This window comes from Condylura cristata, unplaced genomic scaffold (genome assembly GCF_000260355.1).
Source record: "Condylura cristata isolate star-nosed mole 26May11 unplaced genomic scaffold, ConCri1.0 scaffold00005, whole genome shotgun sequence".
NCBI classification, from domain to species: Eukaryota; Metazoa; Chordata; class Mammalia; order Eulipotyphla; family Talpidae; genus Condylura; species Condylura cristata.
The window spans coordinates 19,447,614-19,468,001 of NW_004567106.1; the positions used below are offsets into that span (position 1 = coordinate 19,447,614).

The 20,388-nt window shown below is 33.8% G+C and overlaps 1 protein-coding gene across 1 annotated transcript in view; it reads right to left on the minus strand.

Moving 5' to 3' along the window:
• The window catches only part of ISPD (isoprenoid synthase domain containing), a 229,437-nt gene that overhangs the window by 129,110 nt on the left and 79,939 nt on the right, over positions 1–20,388 (minus strand). Inside the window, exons 5-6 of the mRNA XM_004677120.2 lie at positions 19,872–19,917; positions 312–409 (exon numbers count right to left, since the gene is read on the minus strand). Of these exons, the coding sequence (XP_004677177.1) occupies positions 312–409; positions 19,872–19,917 (144 nt within the window). The remainder of the gene's footprint in view (positions 1–311; positions 410–19,871; positions 19,918–20,388) is intronic.

The following is a 20,388-nucleotide window of genomic DNA, read 5'->3' on the forward strand; positions in this document are numbered from 1 at the left end:
TGTGATGATACACTTCTGAAAGGGATGTCAGCCTATTCGCCTAAATCATATACAGTGCTGTAAATCAACGTTACCTCAATAGTAATAAGTAAAATTAAACTAAATTGTTTTAAAAGCTAAACATATAATTACTGTATAATCCAGCAATTCCATGCAGGAATTGTGAGCACAGATGCACAGATAATTACATACCAGCATTCAAGAGAAAAGGAAAATTAAGTTTCATACCTCTCAAGGAAGATATCTTTCTATTATAATAAAACCTGTGGCAGTCAAATATAATTTATCAAATTCTGTCTCCGAATACTTACATTTAATTCATTTTTCAGTGTTTTTTCAAGGAGTCCACCTACATGTTCTTCATTTTCTTTTGTGTCCACAACTACACAAATGTGTTGTGAAATTTTTTCTGAAATTAAAAAAATATATGTTTCAAACAAAACACTGAACAAAGACCTAATATGCTGAAAGGCAAGCTTAACTCTCTCCTTAACTCTTGAACAAGATCAGGGCAGTATGGGCTTCAGGTCACATGGAGTGACTTGGACTATACCCTGAGATGTCCTTAATTCTTTTTACCATCCATTTCAATATATATATGTGCAAACACTTTGTACTTAAGTAACCAGAACATGTACAGGCAACAACAGCAAAAAAAAAAAAAAGAGAGAGATGTTAGGATACATCTGAAATGGAATAGTGAATGAAATTGAGAGTTATTTGGTTTATCAATTCAACCTTCCCACATTTATGAGGAATCTCCCAAAATCTGACAGAAATTCATATACAAGCAGTACCTTTTTTCAGACCATACAGTATCTCCTGTGTGCCACAGTGCCCTAGTTAGGTAGAGCACTTGCCATGGCATTCTTTTTATATTCACTACAGCTAAGTCCCTGCCTCTTTAACTATTACCAAAACAGGTGTATATTGCCAAATAGGTTTTCTTCAAGTCTGACAGGTGTATTTGACATGACCTGAGTTAAAAACATAAACTGCATGACATAATGATATTCACCTTTGCAATGCCTGGATGTCCTGTTCCAAAAGATATACAGTCCTCCTCCACAGTAGACATATCTAAAATACTAATAAATGACAATCTTGTACAACTTAAGGAGTCATTACATAGTATCATGTCCTGTCATGGATAAAGAAAACATAGGAATCCGAGGTTGAAAGCTATTTTGATTATTATTTGACCCAGCTGCTTCTACCCGGAAAATGTTACAGAACATGCTCCATATAGCCACAAACCTAGTAACAACTAGTGATACTTCAAGCAAAGCTTGGGAAAACATACCATTTGAAATAATGTCACCAATTAATTGGACTCTTACTACTACTCATCTATCAGTTATCAAAAAATTGTTTCAAAATTTATAAAGTATATTAAAGCCAATCATCCTGATGAGACTGTGAATAATATTATTCTGAATCTACGTAACATATTCAGGAAAACTGATAGAAAGTCATATACCAAGCAGAACCTCTTTTCAGACTATACAGTATCCCTGTGTGCAGGGCATTATGTGTAATTTGTCCAGGATCACAGGGTTATGAGTAGTAGAACAAGGGTTAAAATTTAAAGAAATTTGGCTTTCTAATTAGAAATTAGATATTCTCCACACTAAAATGAGGAGAAAAGCAATCTAATATTTAATGAACATCAAAAAATATTCAGTTTAAGGTTCCAATGTTTCAGTCATCCCATTGAATATCTCAAAATATCTATTAGCTGAATTATCATCAACAGTACAATTCCTGTGTTCAATCCCATGCACGCTGAAATAAAGGTTTTCTCATAGCTCATGTGTTTTCTACATGGTGACTACCTTGCAATAAGTTCTGTAAGAAAATGTGAACAATTCTTCACTCTCTTGTGCCCCACAATTTCACGAAATCTAAACATAATAAATACAGGTATTTAAATGAATTGAGGGGGCAAACAATACTATGGATCTAGAACCCTTACACCTAAGTACATAAAGTCATTCCATTTCTTTAGAACTCTGTTCATTCATCTGAAAGTCTTCTGCAAAATTTAAAATATCTATAATTCTACACAATGCTAAGGAAAGTAATTAAGAACACAGAAAAATGATCTGGATCTTGTAGTATCTTGTACTATATTGTTTCAGAGATAAATGGGTCGACAACATCAGGTAAAAACTTATAATAAAAATGAGCGAGGAGCTCACTGTGAGTATGTTTTGCTTAGGAGTCAAGAAAAGCATGGGTGGAAGTAGTAACAGAGAAAGATATACAAAAAATAATTCATTCAATGCACTGAGGTAGAAGAATCTGGGCATAAACTTCCTATGACAAGAGATAAGTACCTGGAAACCATGGAATTCTGGTTCAATGGTGAACTATAAAGTGGGTTACCTGGTATACCCAGATTATGGAGGTTCCACTTTGCTTTGGATATTAGAGAGCCCAAAAAAATTTCAGATCAGAATGTAATTGTTATACAAGCCGTAACTTTTGTAAACAGTTAATCCTAGCTTTTACTTTGGGAAATTAAATGCTCAAAGAAATTTGGACTTTGTCATGGTCTCACAAATTTCGAGTTATATTTTCCAAAACTCCTCACAAAAAAACAAATTATGAAAGTTAATACAGAAATACAGAGTAATTTAATACAATATTGGCACTGGCACCACAATGATTCAAGCAATTTATAAAATATATTAAGAATGATTTTTAAAGCATAATGTGCCTATTTTCCCTTTCTTGTTTCATCATATCTTTATATAATTGCGAGCTATCGAATATTAATCAATAATAATAAAATATAAAATGAAGCAATTCAAAATCTACTCTTCATTCATCTTATACCACAGTTCAGCAGTCCTAAAACACAAACTTTATTTGGCATCTTTAAATTGTCACTGACATTCTAAAATACCAAAACACCCAAGGTTTAGACAGAAATGACATTTCAAAATAGCAAACCTTCTAATACAAATATGAAATATTCCTCACTTACTGAGGTCTTTTTATCTTTTGATATATTTTTTATTACCAGATAGAGTAATTTTGCAGTTTGTTAAATTTATTCCTAAATAAGTGTTGTTATGGTAAGCTGACATTTTTAATTACATTTTCTATTTATTATTGATATACAAAACTCATACAGTTCTGTATTCTGTAATCTTGTGAAATTCATTCATGAATCCTAGTGGACTATAAAATTTCAAATTCATCAAAAACATGTTGATTGTGATAAAATTGTATTTCCTTGTTTGCAATCCATAATTTTTAATAAGATATTGCAAGTCTTAGAATTTTGCTTCTATGTTAATGAGAACATTTAGTATGTAATTTTATTTTCTTATAAAGTTTTTGTTAGATTTTTATTAACTGCTTATACTGTATTCCTTTTGTATTTTCTGGAAAAGTTTTGAAGACTAATGTTATTTCCTCTTTTAATGGTGTTGTAGAAATCACTAGTAGGTCAACTGCCTCTGTGGTAAGGTTTTTGATTCAATATCTCTAATGAATAAACAATTCCCATAGTTATGTTTGCCTAAGAATGTTAATTTCACCTACATTTTCTAGTCTAGTGACTTAAAAGTTTGCTGTAGACTGAATGTGTTCCCCTTAAATTCACAGTGACTCTCTAACCTCCAAAGTGATGAGTAATTGGAGCAGGATTTGGTGGGAGGGAATTCAGTTTAAATGTGGTCCTAAGGGCAAAGCTAGCATCATGAGATTCTGTTCTTATAAAAATGAAAAGACACCAGATCTCCCTCCCAACCATATAAGGATTCAGCAAGAAGAGGGCCTTCATTTAGAAATGGAATTATTGTACAACTGCATCTTCGACTTCCCAGCTTTGGCAACTAACAAATTTGTTTTTTAAGCTTACAGTCTGATATTTTTTATATAGCAGCTCAGCTAACCAAGTTGTTCACAGGCTCTTTATTCTAGATCTTCATTGATGTCTTCTTCTAGATCTAGATCTTTTACCTACTTTATATCATTTCAAAGAAGTGCCTTTTTGATTCTTTCTGGTATGCATTCTAGTTCATGAACTTTGTGACTTTTTTTTTTTCTTTCTGTGATCACAGAATTAGTTCACTGTTGGAATTAGTTCACTGTTATTTTCTAACCTCTTGGAAAAATGCTTATATTGCTAACCTTCTGCTTTTCCTTTATTCTAATAAACATTTATAGCTCTAAATTTTTCCCTAGCAAAAGTTCAAACTTCAGAAATGCTTGTATCTTCACTGAGTTTAAATTATTCCAATTGCAATTATAAACAATTTATACATTTTCTATTTTCCATTGTGATTTCCATTTGACTCATGGATAATAAATAATCTAATTGTTTTCAGTAGTTTGCTACTGTGGCACAACAAATTACCATACACTTAGCAGCTTAAAATACCACTCACTGATTAATTTACAAGCCTATTCATATTTTTCAAGTACATATGCTAACAAGGCTAACCCTACAAGACTCTTCACTGGATTGTGCTTTTTGAAGTTTTAAAAGTGATTTCTGATATTCCAGCTAATGAAAGCCTCCGCTTACTCAGTGCACTGGTTTCCTATAATGTGGAGATATGCAAAAGATTTTTATTTTTTTAAAAATATATAAATTACCTCCTCTAGCTGTTTAATTCCCCCCAAATGTTTTCAGATCTAACTCTTAAGGGATAATTTTTCAGCTTTCTCTACAGCAACTACAGCAACTAGAATATACTACACATCTAGTGAGACAAAAGTGATTTTCCTTTGACATTTGTAGTGTGAAAACTATTCGAGAAACACAAACCTACTGAACCCTTACTCTACTCAACATGGCACACTACTGATTACAATTCGGCCATTTATTGCCCAACATAGTAAAGATAACATAAGAAGAAAATGCAATATTTACCAGTTACAAGTGTAAGATAAATGTAGCAGTTTGTCAAATTATTGATACAATGTAACTTTTTAAAGTTTTATTGAATTAAGTGTATTCAACAGCTGAAAATATTCTAAAAATGATATATTCAGCCCTCCCTGGTGGCGCAGCGGGTTAAAGCACAGCACTGAGAAGCTAAAACCACTTCCACATGAGTTCGATTCCCGCCTGCCCCCCGAGGTGACCACATGGCGTGGCAGACCTCTCCTGACCCGCCCGCTGCTCCCCTCAGCAGTGTACTTCATTGATCTGCCTGTTCTATTCCCCACTCTGTCTCTGGTGAAGCCTCTAGCCGCCCCTGAGCCTCTGGCCTGTACCCCAGTTCTGTATGCACAAATAAATAAAATCTTTAAAAAAAAAATGATATATTCATAGTTTGACAGCATTGTACCTTATATACTATAAAGAGATTAGAAATCAATTTCCATGTAAAGTCAAAGTTTACATAGGGGATTTATAAATCTGACTAAAAGGCAGGCAGAAGGCATGGAAATATTACAACACTGGATATTATGGAATTTTAATGAATAATAAATGAATTAATATCTATGTGTAGAGGGTTTGCAGCAAGCAAATTCTCCAGTAAATGCTGACAGAATAATTTGCTGCTTTTGTGGTCATATACATTCATTAAGAATATAAATTTTGACCTCCTTTCCTCAACATAAAACCCATCTGAAATTCAAATAGTCCCTGGTTATCTTAACAGCATTTGACAAACAATCCATATCAACTTTATGCCACTTAATCTTTGGGGGTTTCAAATTTTTGTTAGATGTACACTAGTTACATGGAATAATGGAATGAAATAATGAAACTGAGTAATGGCTCCTAACTATAGCCATTTGTACTTAGTCTGTCTACTAGATCTAGACTGAGTGACTTTAAGTCACTTCTATTAATAATTCCACAACCATATACAGACAATCTTAATAGAAAATATGTACTTGATTAACATCTTCATCAAAAATCGGCTATTGCAATGACCATACTTACTTATGCTATGCAGTGAAAGGTTAAACTGATCAAGAATATAGCAATAGGAGCAAGACTCAAATAAACTGAAACTCCTCAATTATAGAGCTATTCTAATATCAATATACTTATGGGGGGAGGGGTAAAAATACACAGAAAGTTCTACAGATTGAAAGAAAACAGTAAATATATGGTCAAAACCTATAATCATCTTACTTCCCAGAATCAGAAAAACACTAATACAAAAATATGTTCTTGTTTTCCCCTCCAAAAGACAAAGATAAAATAAGTAGATGAGTGAAATTTAAATTATTCCTGAACTATGAACTTTAGCCAGAGTTTTAGATTGCATAGTCCCCTGTTTCAAAAATAGTTTTTAAGGGCTCTCCTGGTGGCTTACAGGTTAAGTCTCAGTGATACTACCACAAAGGTATACTATGACAGCCTGAGTTCAATCCCCTGACCAGGGAGTTAACCTCCATGTCTTCTAGTACTTCCTCCACTTGGAGCTGTTAGTAAATAGTGTTAACATTGAAGAGTCTTATGTGCAAGAAGCTTCTAAAAAACTGACCATATCTGTTTCGATGACTGCTTTCCTTAACAGTGTACTTCAGCAGTGTATTTCAGAAGATCTGCTTGTTCTTCTTCTCACTCTTTCTCTGGTGATTCCTCTCCACCCTAGCACCTCCAGCCTACACCCCAGTTCTTGTATGAATAAATAACAAATCTTTTTTTTTAAGATTTATTTATTTATTCATACAGAAGTGGGGTACAGGCCAGAGATGCGGAGGGTGAGAGGATTCACTAGAGACAGAGTGGGGAGTAGAACAGGCAGATCAACGAAGTACACTGCTAAGGGGAGCAGCGGGCGGGTCAGGAAAGGTCTGCCGCGCCATGTGGTCACCTCCGGGGCAGGCGGGAATTGAACTCATGCGGAAGTGGCTTAAGCTTCTTAGTGCTGTGCTTTAACCTGCTGTGCTTTAACCCGCTGCGCCACCAGGGAGGGCCCAATAACAAATTTTTAAAAGAAAAACAAATTAGTTTTTAAAAATCATCCTAAAAGAGCACATTTGACATGTAATAAATATATTGTTATATAAAGCACTACGGTAGACCCTTCCCTAAATGTTTTTTTTTTTTTTTTAAAGATTTATTTATTTGTGCATACAGAACTGGGGTATAGGCCAGAGACTCAGGGGTGGCGAAAGACTTCACCAGAGATAGAGTGGGGAGCAGAACAGGCAGATCAACAAAGCACACTGCTGAGGGGAGCAGCGGGCGAGTCAGGAGAGGTCTGCCGCGCCATGTGGTCACCTCCGGGGCAGGCAGGGATCGAACTCATGCGGAAGTGGTTTCAGCTTCTTCGTGCAGTGCTTTAACCCGCTGCGCCACCAGGGAGGGCCTCTTCCCTAAATTTTTAACACATATTCTGGTCCGCAGTAACACTTCGCTTTTATGTAGTATCTAAGTATCATATAATTCGGTGATTTAACAAAAATCACAAAAAATTCAGTGGAAATATGACCAGACATCTGCAAGTTAGTACTAAAAGCAATATATGTCAATAAGCTTAAATTTTTCAGTTGATACCTCATACACATGCATGAACTTCTAAATAACCAATAATTGGTAATCATGCTAAGAAATAATGGGCAACTTGATTTTACTTTAACAACTGTAAGGATTAATTTCTTGTGTCAACTTGACTGGCCCATAACATATGCCAAAATATTTGACCAAACATCCTAGATGTTTGTGAGGCTATTTCAGATGGGACTAACAAATAGGTAGACTAGAAGGGTGCACTCCCTATTTGAATGTGTTTTACACACTGAGAAAAGATCTGAGTAGAAGAAAAGGTTCATCTTCTGCCTATCACTTGGGATAATTTCTTTGAGGTTAATCTATTTTGTGTATAAACCATTCATATTTTTTCATTTCTGAGTTGCAGTCCATACCAAAGAAAATATGCATGACATGTATTTTTACATTCATTTACTTTTAATCTACCAATATTATTATAATGGAAATGAGATTTTATCAGCAGCATATAAATTGGGTCATTTTTTAATTTTATTTATATATATTTTTTACATCATCCTTTATTTTTGTACAATGTGTGCTTTCACCTCTCAGGTATAATCTTTGCAAAATTCCCACCACCAATTCACCTGTGCTCCATCACACAGTCCCTTGTGCTATTTATTCCCTCAGGTTTTAACCCCTTTCCCTCCTAGTCACCTGCTGAATCTCTGATTTACAGTTGTCTATTAATTTTGTTTTTATTTATTATAATTTTTTCCCCTGATCTCTTACTTGGCTCCCTTATATCACCCCTATAAGTGAAACAATCTGATTTTTTTGTTCTTTTTCCTTCTGGCTGATTTTTCTGAGCATAATACCTTTTAGCTCCATCCATGTTGCCGTAAATGGCATTAGTTTGTCTTTTTGCTTGCTGAGTAATATTCCATTGTGTATATTTACCACATTGTCTTGATCTAGCCCTCTATTATTGGGCATTTGGATTATTTTCATATCTTACCTATTGTAAATAGTGCTGAAATAAACACAGAGGTGCAGGTATCCTTTTGGATTAATGTTTTTGTATCCTTTGGCTAGAATCCTAGGAGTAGAATTGCTGGTTCATATGATAGCTCCATTTTTAGTGCTTCCACAGTTGCTGGACCAGTTTGCCTTCCCACTAGCAGTGCAGGAGAGTTCCTTTTTCTCCACATCCTCACCAACATTTGTTGTTGCTTTTTTAAATATGGACCATTCTCACGGGTGTAAGGTGATATCTCATTGTGATTTTGATTTGTGATTCCCTGACAGTAATACTGAACCTGTCCATAAACCTGTTCATAAACCTGTTGATCATTTGCATTTCTTCTTTAAATAATTGACTTTTAAGCTATTCTGCCCTGTCTTTCTGCTCCTCTTAATTGTTTATATTGTATTTGTTGAATGTGTGAGTTCTTTGCTGATCTTTGTGATCAATACCTTATCAGTTGTATGGAGTGCAGATATATCTCAAATTAGGTCGTGCTTTAATATCCATTCTGAAAAATCCTCATCTTTTATTTCTATGCTGAAACGATTGAAATTTATACCATTAATATGTTTGGATTTAAGTACATAAATCCAATAAATAAAATTATATTTTATTTTCTCCCTGCTCTATGTTACTGTTTTTCCTTCTCTCAGTTTGATTTGAACTTCAATTTTATATGGAATTTTAATTTATCTTATGCTTCACTGTATCTATATAGCTTTGCTTGCTCTAGAGATTTCTATATATATATTGAAATCTATATATTGAAATCCATATATATTGAAATCCCTAGAACAAAGCTCTCTCTCTATATATATACATATATATATAATATGTATATATAGATACACACATATCATATATACATATTATATATTATATATAATATATATTATATTATATATAATATAATATAATATAATATATAATATATAATATATATAATATAATATATATATATAACCTTCTAGAACATATACAAAATGAAGGTTTTGCTATAATAAGTATAATATAAAAACCTAGACGTTGTAGAGGTTCTTTTATCCAACTGCCCTCACTTTTCAATTGTCTTTGACACTGTAACCTTCTATAAAAGGAAAATCTTATCAGAAGTTTTCATTGCCTTCCAATAAGAGTTTATTTATAGAGTACAGAGAATTATATGACCCTATTCTATTTGCCAATTGTGTTGTCCTTTCTTAAATTCTGATGTTCCAAGTTTCCCCTTGATATCATTTCCTTTCTGTTGAAGACCTTCCTTTAGATATAGTTTGAAGTGCATCTTCTGGCAATGAATTATATTTGGTTTTCTTTATCCAAGATGGTATTTATTTTACCTCCCTCTAGAAGGATACTTTTTTACTAGATATAGAATGTCACATTTATTATGTTTCATTTTCATACTTTAAAAATCTCAATTACTTTCTCCTGATTTCCATGATCTCTGGTAAGAAATCTAGCATTGAAATTATTGCTCCCTTTAAAAATGCTTCACTCCTTTTTATCTACTTTGGATCAATTTTGTCTTTAGTTCTTGACAGTCTGTTTATCAAGTATCTAAGTATGGTTTTCACTGGGGTTATGCTGGAATTATCTGAGAATAATGAATCTTTAGAGTTATAACTTTCACCAAATTTGTGAAACTTTTTCCCTACTTTTTTCATTCCTTCTGAAGCTGAGATAACATGTTACTTCCCTACAGGTAATGAGTATTATTCATTTTTCTTTCCAATCTTTTCATTCTGTAATTTTGACTGAAAAAAAAAAAGTGATCAATGCTTCATTTCACTGACACTTTCTGTCATCTCTATTCTCCTATTAAGCCCATCCAGTAAGGGGTGGGCTTGAAAATTTCCATTTGGCTCTATTTCACATTTTCAATAAAGCCCTTGCTAAGACTTTCCATCTTTCATCTGAAGAATATTTCCCCTTGTAGCAGCACTTTCTAAAATCAGTGTTTTAAAGTATTTGTAAGTAATTTAAACATCTGTGTCATCATGTCAGCATGGTATCTATTAGTTGCCCTTTCCCATACAAGTTTAGATTTTCCTTATTTTTCATATGCTAACTCAGTGTGTATCTTGTGCACTTGGAGTAATAGCCTTGTTCAAAATTTCTCCTAAACGTTCCACTTCCTGAATCTATACATTTACAGTAGTTCTGCCAGAAAACTGAGGCTTTGTCTTCATTTCAGCACACATTTTGTACAGCTGCACCTTTGTCCAAAGTTAAGCAACAAGAGGACAGAGACTAAAAAACAAGAAAAGCAAAAGTCACCTCAACTCCTGAAACTCCAGGAACTCCACTTAAAGAGGAATGCTGACATCTCTCAGAATTTTATGTTCCCTGGGTCTTTATTAATGCTGCTTTTGTTACCACTACTGACATAAGATTGCTTGAGGACTGAAGCATAGTGGAAGGGACCCAACAAAGGGGAGGGTATCTTCACTCTCTCTGAACATTACAAGATCCCTTTTGTTCCTCTGGCAAAAACATACTGGGCTGTACTGGGTTCAGGTTGGAATATAGCATAAGAAGAAACTGGCAAATTTGCTACCGACAAAGCAGAACTTCATGTTTTGGTCTTATTAATCTATCTGCTATCATTTACTTCAAATTTTCAAATAGCATTCCATCTATTCTGTTTGGGTATTATAGCTCCCTTCATCTCCTTCCTAATGGCATTTAAAAAAATATTCTTCCTGAAAACATGACAAAATGAAGTGTCCCCGTTACATGCCTCCTTAGTCACACAATATGATTACAATGTGGATTACATCCACGTACAAAACAATGTCAACTATTTTATGTCAAAGTGTGGAAGCCATGTAAACCTTTAAATTTCAAAATTAAATCCACATTCTCATTTGTATACTCACATTAAATAGATATGAGTTAAGAATATTTTCCAATAGAGTACTAAAACTAAATGCTTAGAAACTTAGAACTTAACATATAGTCAACTGGTTCACTGATCCAAAATATGCTGCAAAAGACATTACTTTTACTCACAAATAACATAACCAATGAAGCAGTCATTGAAACAGATATGGTCAGGTTATTAGAAGCTTCTTGCACCCTTCAATGTTAACGCTATGTACTAACAGTTCCAAGTGGGAGAAGTACGAGAAGACACGAAAGTTCTTATAAGCAACGAATGTTCCTCTTCTGCTTCTTATTTCCTCAGTCTTCAAGGAGATGGAAGTGGTAGAGGCAAGAAAATTAGCATAATTCCAACCAACTTCCCTGGAGGGAGCATCAAAGAACTCCTACCATGATGTCCTGAATGTTGAAGTTCTGAATGGATCACAGCTTCACTGACAAACTCTTTTGAAATTCTCTCAAGTTTTAAGTACCATGCAATTTCTTTGGGCTTTCAAGTCCCTAGTTTAACATTCTTTACAACACAAAATTTATCTATCCTTAGTTAGGACACATAGTTTAAACAAGTTATAGTCAAGTAAGTATGTTTTAAAAAATGTTTAATTCCAGTGTTATTCTAAATAAAGGGTTTCATAGATAACAATAAGCGTAATGCAAAAATCTAAAATTTATGATTAAAGCCAAAATTCAATTTGTAATATGCTCATTTTTTAAAAGTTCCTCTTATTTTTCTTGAATGTTCCATTTCTGAGCACACATAAAATATATTATCTTATTTGAAAGGTTAGAAATGGATGTAGTTTCATTTCATTTCAATAAACATTCAGTGTAAAATTTCTAATGTTCACTATTTTCCAAAACAAAGGAATATCTAAATATATGCATCAATTGATGAACCAACACTAGGGACTCATGACTGCTGAGGTTGGTGTTTGTATTTTACAACCAATTTTCAGTTATAGTGGAGGAGAAACAAACCTAAATACTAGATTAGTTTCACAAGCAAATCAGCAAGAAAAGTCTGTAAGTTAGCCTTCAATTTTCTTAGAAACATCTATCTCACACATGATATTTTCTATCAAGTCTCATTGTCTATTATACTAACCTCTTGAATCAAAGTTTTAGTATTCTTGGCCAAATTAAGAAGCAACTATCAAATATTAAAGGCAGTGATTTCCAGAAGATGTTTCAAGTCCCAATGTTTTCTAGGTGAGAGCAGTTTTCTTCCACCTCTCTGTTGAGTTCCTTGAATTAAAGCTGAAATTTAGAGTACATTTTCTGTCTTGCATGATTTAAGAGTAGCATTAAACAGATTCACCATCCTTGAACTTTGAAGTTTTGATCTTAGTTTCATCTATCTAAAGATGCCTAAGGTCTAAACATCTAGAAAGATGACGCTGTTGAGCAGAAGAGGGAGAACAGACATGAGTACAGGAAAAGCAGCCAATAAGATATGACTATAGGACAAGTGGACAACAGTGATAATAAATAAAAACGTGTAAGAAAACTGTACACACCAACATTGAAAGGTCAAAGTGGTCTTCTGAGAAGCTAACTATTGTTGATTCTACGTGTTTCAACTGGAGGGTAAGCAGGCAGACATTTTTTTAAAGATGTGTTATATCAGATCTTAACCACATTTTTAAATGACTCACTGACTATAGGATGAAGTTTCCTACCTTACCACTAAAAGTAACAGACATGTGACATCTTGTCTCCTGTACATGTTTTTACGTGTGAGCATATTACTGTTTTCCAAGTAAATTATCTGGTAACTTTTTTTACTTTACAAAGGATATGTACACCTTCTGAGTCATTTGAAAGAGAGACACTTGAAGGAAAGACAATTTTCAAAGGCGAATAACCCAATAGGATATTTGTAAAACGTTTCCACTATTGCTTTGTGCATAAAAATCATGTTTGGAGTTTTTGTTGTGCCAGGTCTTTTTCTACATGTCTCAGAATAAGATATAACTTTCTGATTTTTGTCTGTTATCAAGTCCTTTTTACCTAACTATTTCATACCTCACTGTGACTTCAGAGGGTTTGGAACATGACAGATACACTTGCCTATGCTTGAATTATTATTTCAATAATGACAAAATTAAGGAAATTATTAAATTACACAAAAAGTGAAACATACTTTCTCTAATCTTGACCCAAATATTTAACTTTCCTATGTAATATATTTTAAAAAAAATAAGATTTCAAGGAAGCCAAACAACTATTAAATCATATTGCAGCTTTCCTTTGCTTACTAATTAAAGTTTGACGCAAGTGTTCTTACGGATTCGCGTAAGATACAGTAACAGAACTATTTTCAAAAGAGTGAAGAACAAAAACTATATTATGTACAAAGAAGTTATGGTACTTATGTGAAAATGTGGAAAATGAAGTATCATAGTCAAAAGCCAAAAACATCAAAAATTACAGTTTCTATGTAAATCTTAGCTGTCACTTTGCATTGTCCAAAAAGCATGGTTAATAACATAAATGGCGCCATCACTGGGTATTTAACAACAAAAACCTGATGAGGAAATACCACAGATGCAAAACATTGTCCAGTTACAGATGCAGAAAACCTGATTTAAACTTTCTCATCTTTTCAACTTGATTTAAAATATTCAAAAAACTTTGTATTTAAGATGCCATGATTTTAAATAAAAATGTTCAAGGATCACTAAAAAATTAAGGCATTAGTTTCTTCATCTACATAAAACACACTGTAACATAATGAGTTTTCCTATTTCTCATTAGCACTGAATCAATTTTATTCACATGTGATTTTATTTTATTCCTTTCATTCAGAGCCAATTTAAAAGTATTCAGCTACTTTCAATGTATAAGCACAAAAGGATTCAATTGCTTTCCTACTAGTAATATTTTTTAAATGATATAACACATCAGGATTTAGAGTTTGACTGTTCATAAATACTAACACTGAAAAATATTCACCTGATTCACCGATGTTTAAAAAGAAAGGACTTTCTGAATTAAGATATTTTTTGAAATATGAAGCAGTTCCAAAAATTCAAACTTAATTAATTTCCTTTAAAATAAGTAACAATGGAAAACATATCAGTGACTAGGAAAAGATACATTTTATATGACTATCAATATAAGTTGATTTTAACTAATACTAAGTGCAAAATGAAATAATTTAAAATTTTAATGTTTCCTCAACTGAAAAAATAAACCACTATTTGATAAGAAGCACCATAAGATACTTGATACAGCACAAGTTTACTGGGCTTCTATAAACATTAATGAGGAACATAAATACTTTTTTTTAAAGCACTATTTAATCAAAATATTAATTAAAATGTTCGGTGCAGGATAATGCTAGAAAACAAATGTAATCTTATATTTAGAAATTTCATAGGGGTTTTTCTTCTTAGAAAACTTTAGAATATTTTTATCCTTTTGCCAGGATATGGTCAGCATATTAAGTAGACTGTGGGTTGGGGCTGTTTATATGGCTTATGTAAATCTAGATAAAGTATGTTACCACTGGCATCTGTTACCACTTTAGTAGTTTGGGTAGGTCTGAGCATGCAGCAAGGCTTGGGTGGGCTCACCCAGTCTGTGCGACAAATACAATACCTCATTGTTAAAGTGACTGTTTACAAATTGATCAGTCAGCCCAGTGTCTCATCGCACTAGTTAATTCCTAGAAAAGTTTATTTAAAATTTCACCCGCAGTGGAAACATCAAAGGGTTAAAGATCAAAGAACAATGAACAAATCCAACTTTTCACTCATAAAAATGAATATTAAGAATCCTCTGTCAAATAATATTATAGCAGCAAATTTGTGATTAACAACATTTTCAATAGAGACGATAGTATGACAAACAAATATGAGAGCACTACTTATATACAGATTTCCTATTACTGAACAGTTTGTTATAAATGGTAATCTAGATAAGCAGAATAACATTAAGCTGAAAATTAAGACTTATCTGACAACATAAATTAAATTAGATTCTAGACTTGTTATAAATCACAATTTGGGGAGTCTAGTCAAAATGCCTGTCTGAAGTTAGTTAAAACTAAATCAAAAGATATCAACTTGAAGATTAATTAAGGTGAACCAAACTATACAGGCTGTCACAGAGAAACATAAATTTGGGAGTACAAAATGCTATCGCAAGAAAAGCTATTTATAAAAGAAATGTTTCATAGCATCTGATCTGAAAAAGAAAAACTAAACAAGAAAACAGTTATATCAAAATGCAATTAGTTGCTTAAGTAATTGGCATTCAAATGAAAAACAAGTTTCAGGAAGGGACACTCACAGAACTAAGTACTCCTACAACAGCATGAACAAAAAGGTCCATATCAGAAAGCAAGTCAGGCTTCCTAGCATCCAACTACCAAAATTTAAAAAGGAAAGGAGAAAGTACTTAGCTATTACTTTAGAATCACTGTTGGGATTTTTAATGTTTATTTTGACTCATAGTCTAGGCATGTCTAGAAATGTACCACTTCCATATTTCCCACACTGCTGAGAGACCATACTGTGTCCTTAACACAGTACTGGGAGGTGATATCTCATTCTCAGTTGTGTCATCCTTCTCTATCAGGTTAGCTGAAGTTACAGTTCTCGACTAATAGAATGAGTTAGGTAAAGGACAAGGCTGAATTTTATAAGCCATTTGCTATTCCCTCCAAAAAAGAGAGGTTAGGTGCAGTATTGACTTCTGGAGTCAGCTTGAGTAGCTGCATGACTCAAGAAGTGCAAAGTGGCCACATTAAGAAGAGTCAGGCTAAGGGAGATCTGGGTTTACTGTAAAGACCAAGCTGGGTTTACTGTAAAGACCAAGTGGGATAACTGTAAGACCAAGCAAAAAGTGTCTGCTATGAGTGTCATGTGCTGCCGGTCCTGGCTCGAAACCTTGACAAAAGTACTAGCATCCAAATATTACATATCTATTTTTAAAATAAAAAGAGTAAAGAAATTTGATGTAGGGATAAATAAAAAAAAGGTCCCAATATGCAGTTGGTGGAAGCAGGTAAATTGGTAAGGTAAGAAACCAGGCTCACCTATTTCTAAAGTAAGGCCCTCAGATTCTGAAGAAGAAAATGTAGCAAAAACACTTGACCATACAGTCAATTTAATTCAGCACAATATAAGAAGACAGAGAAGAAAAAACAGATTCTTCCTGCATTCACTGACATACAGTCTAAAAGAGGTCACACCAAGCTATGGGTAAAGATGCAATACAAAAAAATTCTTAAAACCGAAAGAAAAAAAATCAGATAAAAATTTAGAGCAATACGTCAGTTCTGAATTTGAGCTGGCTAGAAACTCTGTAGCCATTACTAGAGCATCACAGATAAATATTCACACATTGTAGGTTTCATTTCATCCTGAGGCTACAAATCCCACTTGTGAAGTGACATAATATATGACATGCTGCATTAGCATGCTCTGAAAATACAAATCATTTGAAATTCCATCACACATATCTGTTAAATAGTTCAGAATAAGGAATCTGAACAATTTCTGCTTAAGCAAAAAGAAAATAATTATGAAGAGGTCAACTACCTAAGGTACATGTTTATAGTTAACAATTTTCTATCCATAAATTAGTATTTGCTTAGAACCTTTGGATATTTTATAATACAGAATCAATAACTCTACTTACATCCCTGATTCTTGGAAAAGCAAGTCAATACATATAAATTGTTTTAAATTACGTCCAGCACAAGTACCCAATAAATACTGCATACTAGTAGTGTCTAAGAAAATGGCAAACAAGGGATATATAGCTCAGAGAGTTGGTTACCCACCAATACATTTGATATTATTTTTGAACAATTTAGGAGTTCTTTGTCCTATGTCCAAGGCTATTTCTGTTATCAAGTCCTCAAATATAGTATTCACGCAAGTTAAACAGGCAGGTAGTAGTCTTAGGTTAGTAAACCAGCATTTGGAGCTAATACAGCATAGTAAGATGTCAAGGCCTTAAGGCAAAGATATTCTTTATACAGAAATGGACAATACGGCCCCACCTGGTGGCACAGAGGTGAAAGCACTATGAAGCTATCCGAAACCACTGCAGCACGAGTTCAATCCCTGGCCAGTGAAGTGAGCCACAAGGTGCAGCAGACCTCTCCTGTCTCACCCACTGCTCCCCTCAGCAGTGTAGTTCAGGAGATTCACCTGTTCTGCTCCCCACTCTGTCTCTGGTGAATCCTCTCACCACCCATACTTCTTGTATGCATAAATAAATCGTATTTATTCTTGTACGTATAGATAAATAACTCTTAAAAAAAAAAAAGAAAAAGAAAGAAATGAACCATTGAAGATTGAAGTGCTGTGCAGCCCAGAAGAATTGAACCTACAAGCTACTCAGCCAGTTTTTCTTAAAAACAAATATGATGGAGCCTAGCATTCTGCATTGAAGCTCTCAGGTAATCATTATGCTGATGGTCAAGAAGCTCTCACTACAGCAGGAAGGCCCCAGAGTTGTGGTCCTCAAGGCATATATGAGTATCACCAGAGTAGCCCCAGGTTTATTAGAAATGCAAGCCTAGAGCTGATTGAAGTCAGCTGTTTACATTCAGTCAGACACAAGCATTCCTTTCCCTAAGACAAAAATGGTAGAATACTAAAACAAAGAAAAGGAGAAAACGAAAACAAATCAAATTCTAGAAACCTGACTGTAGAATTGAGGTTACCAGAGCTGGAGGGTGGTCACTGGAACAAAGGGAGAGGATCTTAAGGGCTCTGGTTCAGAACAGTGGGTGTTCAGTGATGGATATGGTGTAGTAACATATGTCTCAGGGTATGTCAGGCATACCTCCAATAAAATGCTGCAAACTAACATTAGATAAAAAAAAAATACAATAAAAAAATGACAATGACAGAACCTGAAAAATAAAATAGCACCGAAAAAAGCATACCAGTATGTGTTATTAAATAAGAAAAAAAGTATCTGCAATTTCCAAAACAACAGTCCCTACAATTATACCAAAAATTGGTTTTTGTATGATAAGAAAACTGCATTCAAAATTTGTAAGCAAAATATTGAAATGTACAGACTCCTCAGTTGAACCACTTACCAACTATTTACGAAATAAATCATTTCCATTTTAACTAGGTAACAGAGATATGACAAGAAACCAAACCAATTTTCATATTTGGTTGAGAATGTAACCAACCATATCATGGATTAGCAAACTTCTCCAGAGTAATGTTTACATATTGCCTGGCTGATATGTAAATCCATATAAACATTCTGATTTATATTTACACATGATTTGTCTACATACAGATATAGAAATGCACAAATTATAGTACATTAATGGCTTGAAATACAATATTCTCGAAGTGAAAAAAAATCTGATGTTAAATAAAAGTACAGATTACATCATGAGCAAAGAAAAATGTTCAGTTTTTTGACTGTGAAGCAACTGATTTTTAAATTGGTTTTCTCAAAATTGGTAATAAGTGATATTTCACAAACAGGAAACACTAGGGCTTGCATTTCTAATTCTGCATGGAAAATTCAGTTTCAGTCCATGCAAAATTCAGATTCAGTATTTCTTTCAACTTCAATCACTGTCTGAATTTAGAAGTTGACCTCTCAATAAAAGGTACACAGTTCTGCTCTTGATCTATTTTCTAATGAGTCTGTTACTAACACCTCACTGACTTCAGGATTGTGTTCTTGCTAGGACTATCTGTTTAACACAGTGGTTCTATCAGGAGACATGTTGATGTTATGCAGGCAGGGGAAGAAGAGTGAGCTCATCTCGGGACAGCAAGTGTAGGAAGGACACTGCTGAGCCACTAGAGTGCACAAAACCATCCCCTCCAGAAAGTCACTATGTCTAAAATGTCAATAGTGCTCGGGCTCACTCTCTCAACTTTAAATCACAGAGGCTACAAATAAACAGAATGACTGCCCCATATGCATCTTCAATCCATTCCAAGACGACATCATGCATGTTAATAGTTCTTTATTATTAAATAAATTACTGTGTAGCAGGATCTTAGAATCATATACATGAAAAACAAGAAAGGGATGATCACATATATGATACCTAAAATGAGAAAAATGCAAATAAAATAAAAAGAATTAAGTAACCATCCAGTCTAATTTCTCCACTGCTAAGGAAAAAATTTCTCTCATATGAAAACTGCTCTCTAATGTACTGATTCAACAGTTTTGGGGGTTGAGAGAACAGTCCTCTTAACACTAAAAATAAATATAGTATCTTTATACCATTCATTAAAATCCATTTTTATTTCCATTTTATGTCTAGTGTCAATATCCTGTACTTTTCCCAAATTAATAAAGTATTTCCTTCATAAAAACTAAAACCAATGTGACATAAATTGTAATAAGTGATATTTCACAAGCAGGAAACACAAAATAAAATGTAATTATTTTTCAGAAAAAAAACAAATCACAGACCTCGGTGGCCTACAGGCATGTATACTTCAGAGATTGCTGGGACTTAGAATGTCATGAGAAATGCTGAACTGGCTTACATTTTTTCAACACAGACAGTCACAAGGCCAAACATACCTTTAATAATCGATTCAGCTGCATACAGATCTCGTTTGTAGGTCACCTAAAGGACAGATAAACCTCATTAGACTTAGCAGAGCAGGAAAGAATGCGAAAGCAATAAAGTATGCCCCCAAGGAAATTCTTGGTTTTAGAAAAACTATAAACACATAATACCAGCAATTTCTAAATTACAACAACAGCAGTGACTCACAGAAAAAAGATACTCAATTTCTATAAATGATTGAAGATTTGCTTTTAAGTCTTTGGACAAACAGAGATGCTATGTAACAGTAGATACTGAAATCATATTAATAAGTATTATGCCAAAGAAAGTATGGTAGTGCTTAAGTAAAAGTATTAGCCTGATTATTTAAAAGCAAAATTTTATGAAGGAAGGAACAAAAAGTACAATAAATATCACCAAAATGTGGCCCTCCCTGGTGGCGCAGTGGGTTAAAGCATAGCACTGAAAAGCTAAAGCCACTTCCGCATGAGTTCGATTCCCGCCTGTACCGGAGCTGACCACATGGCA